Below are 4,680 nucleotides of genomic sequence, written 5' to 3' on the forward strand. Positions count from 1 at the left end.
TAACTCACCGGGGGCACCGCGTGATTAGATGTTGCATCCAAGATTCAAATCCACATCTGCAGGAGCCCGCCATCAGGCACTGCGTCCCCTAAGCGTCAGTTTTCCTACTTCTCACATCGTCCTTTCAATCAGTGGAAGAAAAAACCTAGCAGCTGACAAAAACTATAAGTGTAGAAGAAATTTAATTCTACACTTATAATTAAATTCATGAAATTGACTTAAGTAAATGAGGTATTCTTCGTAAAAACAATCTTCAAAGCAGGCGACACCTTAGTATTTCCCAACTCCAAGCCCTGACTGTATGTCTCTGGGCCAAGGAAGTCTGCCTCCCCGAGGCGGGATTCGGTATTGCACCCAGCCCAGGTGTTCAGAGAAGCAGGAGGAACAGACACAGGATAGGAACCTCTTTGTACCTAGAAGATAGAGAAGGAAAAGAGAAACAACAGGAAAAGGAGGATGGGACATAATGAAGACCACCCTAATAATAAAACAACAAGGCGCACTCCGTTTTAAATTGCTTTATTATTTAGTAAGCACGTCTGCATTAATTGCATCTACCGTCATGTACCATTGTTGCAATTTGAAAATTGTTTTGATTGCTAAAAGCTGTCGCCTCGGTTTCTACGAACAGAGCTCAGGGTGGCTGGGTTCTGGGTGTTTCTCGCTGTGGTTTCCTGGCCCAGCGCCAGGTTCATCCTGTGACTCCTTCCCTCGCTGGGGGGCGGGGTTACGTGGCCACCAGGTTCATCCTGTGACTCCTCCCCTCGCTGGGGGGAGGGGTTACGTGGCCACCAGGAGAATAAAAGGAGGAGCTCAGGGCCCTCAGCTCCAAAGTGAGTCCCTTCCTCGCTGCCACACCGCAGGCACCAGCCCACAGCCGCTGCTGCGCCATGAAGCTGCTGACCGTCCTCATGCTGATCGCCCTCCCCGTCTCCTGCTTTGCAGGTGAGCATTGACACGGAGGGCGGGCTTCGCTTTGCAGGGTGTTGTCAGGGCCCATGTGGACGACCTCCTGTTCCCCACAGCCCAGCACAGCGCCTCTCATTTCTCCAGGGTCCTCGTTTTTCATGTGTTTGGCTTCTCTGGGCTGTGGAAGCCAGGAAGGGGGTGCAAGGAGGCAATGTTTCAGGGCTTGAAGGAAATCCCAGATCCTGAGTTTACTCTCCTAGATGTGAGGACTCAAGACCGTTGACCATAGTCTTTCTGAATGTGCGTCTCTCCTGGGATGTAAGATGACAAACACCCTAGCTGTGCCCATAAAGGAATTCATACCTCTGTAAGTGAGCCCACTTTTGCATGCTTTCATCCCAGGTTCTGGCTGCAAGCTCCTTGAGGAAGTGCTAAATGACACTCTTTCCAGTGACGTGAGCACTGAACGCTACATCAGGGATTATGCAAAGTTCATACATGGTGCAGAAGAGGAACATGCCGCCACCCAACTGAAGCAATGTTTGCTCGAGCAGGACAGCGAAAATGTGAACAACATCCATGTGATGCTGGTAATTTCGATTTCTTCTTTAAGTGTTTTGAATCCACTGGACAGGGACAAGCAGCCTCTACATTTGTCACTAATTATGCCAGAGCAAGGGTTAACTATGTTTTATTTCCCCGACTTTCATTGTTGGTGAGTGTGAATGACACTGTGACACCAAGAAAGCCGTCCAAGTTCAGTGCTGCTCTGTCTGTTCACTTTGTGGAATCCTTAGTGAGTGACAAATGAAAAAGACCTAGAGGGACGAAAACGCTTGGGCAAAGGTTCCCCTAACCCTCAGCTCAGATAATATCTGATTATTAAGAAGACCTTCCATCACTTGTAAGAGTGTTCAGAAAAATTAATTCCTCTTGTTCATAGATCAAATAGTCAAACTTTTTAAAGACTTTTCGATTGATTCCAGAAAACTCATTTTAAGGATTATTCCACACATCTTTCCAACACATTCAAAAGTGCACTTTCAAGCAATGAGAGTGTGTTAGTATAAAAACTTCACTTTCTGACCAATAATTAAAGAGTCGTGCAGATCGTGGGTATGAACTCACCACGGTGAGGGAATTGTTAAAAACAAAATCAGTAGTTTAACAATGAGATAATCTGTCTAATAATAAACGATTTATTTAGTATTTACCTTGCATGTATTCCATATCCTAATTTAACATTTAACACACCCCAGGGCAGACAATTTAAAAGCATTGCCATATCACAAACATATAAGTGTACGTCACTAAAAAGATTCGGAACCGGGTGCAACATGGAAGAACATTGAAAACAGTATAAAAAAACAAGCCAGTTACAAAATGACAAATATAGCATGAATCCACTTCCATCAGTTTTCTAGAGTAGCCAATGTCTTAGAAACAGAAGGCAGAGTAATGGATTCCAGGGGCTGGGTGGTGAGGAAATTGGGAGTGTTTAACGGGTATGGACTTGCACTTTAGCAAGATGCAAATGCCCTGGGTCTGGTTGAACTGTGAAGGGGATATTCTTAACACTACTGTCTATATATGGAAAGTGGTGAAAATGGTAATATTTGTGTTACGTGTATTTACCATAATTACATTTTTTAAAAAACTGAACAACCCCTGCGATTAAAGATGGTAGGAATATTTTCTTTAAAACCCTAGATTAGACAAATCAGCCAGTGTACACATCTCTGACATTTTGTGTCCCACAAAGGACATGGTGGAGGCACCAGACTGTTTTCTGTATTTCTAACATGTACGATCATGAAAGAACTCAAAAATGTCACACGTCCTTGTATTTGAGCTGAGATACTGAAAATGGTTCACACGGCATAATTTTGTTAGATGTGTTATTTCAAAGAACAGAAAACATGCAGATAGAATTATTACAGGGACCCCTGAGGATGGGGGTGGGGGAGACCAGGAAATACAAGCACCTCTTAGGCATCGATTAATGTCTCTTGAAAATAGAATAAATGAGGAGACAATTCTGATTTCATTTCCAGCACTATCTTTCTTGAATGTCAGATGTGTTTAGACAAATCCAGGAAAACAATGAGAAGAAATGTTTGCTTTTCCATATTTTCCTCTCATGAGGAATTGGAATGTAGGTGATGTCTCTGTTTTGTTTTCCAGCAAGCAGTATTTCGCAGTATCTGGTGTGCTAAATATTAAATTTCCACAAACCTTCGGCTCAGACGACTACAGAGAATGATCAGAACGGAGTGTCTATCATTAGAAACCACGACTTATATTTCTTTTTTTGTCTTTTGATCTGCAAACTGCAAGACAATTGTTGAAACCTCAAATACATTTTCATTTCAATAAAGTATCTGCAAACCTAAAGTTCTTTTCTTGTGATCTGATGAAAATGGAGGCTTTAGAGAGACTCACACCACACACGCGTGTGCTCGCACACACGCACACACACTCACACCCATTATTCATGAAGAGCTCACGGTGCTGGACTGCAGACTCTGAGCAGCACGCTGCTCCTCACCACCTGTAGCCCAACATCGACCCTTCTCTGGAAAGTGATTTTTCTCCCCTCTCACCCCATCTTCCGGGACGATCTCTGCCTTGCTCAGGCCCAAGGTCCTGGTGGCTGCAACAATCTCAAGTTCCCACATGTCCTTCAGTCCTTGTGTCCATGCTGAGCTCTGCTCACCATGGCCGGGCTGTCTGTGTCCCTGGCCCGAGTGTGCAGGGAGGGGAACAGCCAGCGAGAAAGGGGGCTCAGGCAGGGCCGGGATGAATCTTGTCTGCATCCTAAGATTGGATCTATATCCTCAACTGGATTGCTAAAATCTTTCATTACAAAGTTACTTACTATACCCCTCTGTGCCCATAACCCCAAACCTCAGGAAAAACACTTGTTTGTCTGTGTTCCCATGAGTGTGGTCATTTTGTGCTAATCAATGAACAGGACCCATACACACCTGCTTCATCCCTTTCACACCCTCAGATCTACCACTTCTCTATCCCTCGTGCGCTGTTAGGTAAGATTCCATGATTATGGTTTCCTTCCTTTATCATAAGCCTCATACAATCTTGACCCTTAGCGGCACACAAGTCCTTCTGGGAGCCCTATTGCGTTGAGCTCAGGGTCACTGGGATTGTTGGGTCCCCTATAGACAAGGCTTTGCTCCCCAATGGAAGGGAATCACTCACATGCTTCCCGCACGCAGAGCTTCGGGTCCATCTGCCTCCCTCACATTCCACAGTCATCTCTGTACCCAGAGCATAAATATATGACACAATATAAGTCAGGTCATGCTGGAGCTTCCATTTCATGGCTGATGGTTCTTTTCCAGAATCTGGACTCTGGAATCCATCTTCTCTTCAATTCCATTGCTGCTTCCTCACCATCTCCGACCCCGACTTCCCAGGAAGCCGTTTCTCTCATTGACCATCCTTTGAGTGTGTCCTCCCGTGACCAGTTCTTACAATCGCAGTCATTCCCTCATAAACTTCCTGTTTGACATGCGTTTGTGTCAAGCACTGCTTTTGGCATTGGGATACATCAAAGAGGAAAACAGACAAAAATTCCTACCCTTGGGATGCTTATATTTGATCACAGGCAGAGAAATTATGAACCAAAAAAAGAGGTAAATTAAAAAGTACTTTAGGAGGTGATAAAGACCACAGAGAAAAATAAGGAGAGGAAAAAGGGTGGGAGTGTGGTTTTAATTAGGATGGACAGGAAATGGCTCACTGAAGATG

General features: G+C 44.6%; 1 protein-coding gene across 1 annotated transcript; it reads left to right on the forward strand.

Moving 5' to 3' along the window:
- The first annotated feature begins 773 nt into the window (after positions 1–773).
- Positions 774–3,303, forward strand: LOC148755981 (mammaglobin-B-like). Its single transcript, XM_088790023.1, has 3 exons — positions 774–945; positions 1,312–1,499; positions 3,094–3,303. The coding sequence occupies exons 1-3, from the start codon at positions 891–893 to the stop codon at positions 3,130–3,132; spliced, it is 282 nt and encodes a 93-aa protein (XP_088646149.1). The 5' UTR covers positions 774–890; the 3' UTR covers positions 3,133–3,303.
- The last annotated feature ends 1,377 nt before the right edge of the window (positions 3,304–4,680 follow it).

The sequence above is a fragment of the Rhinolophus sinicus genome, chromosome 14 (assembly GCF_057876585.1).
Source record: "Rhinolophus sinicus isolate RSI-liver-muscle chromosome 14, RSI-T2T, whole genome shotgun sequence".
Lineage (NCBI taxonomy): Eukaryota > Metazoa > Chordata > Mammalia > Chiroptera > Rhinolophidae > Rhinolophus > Rhinolophus sinicus.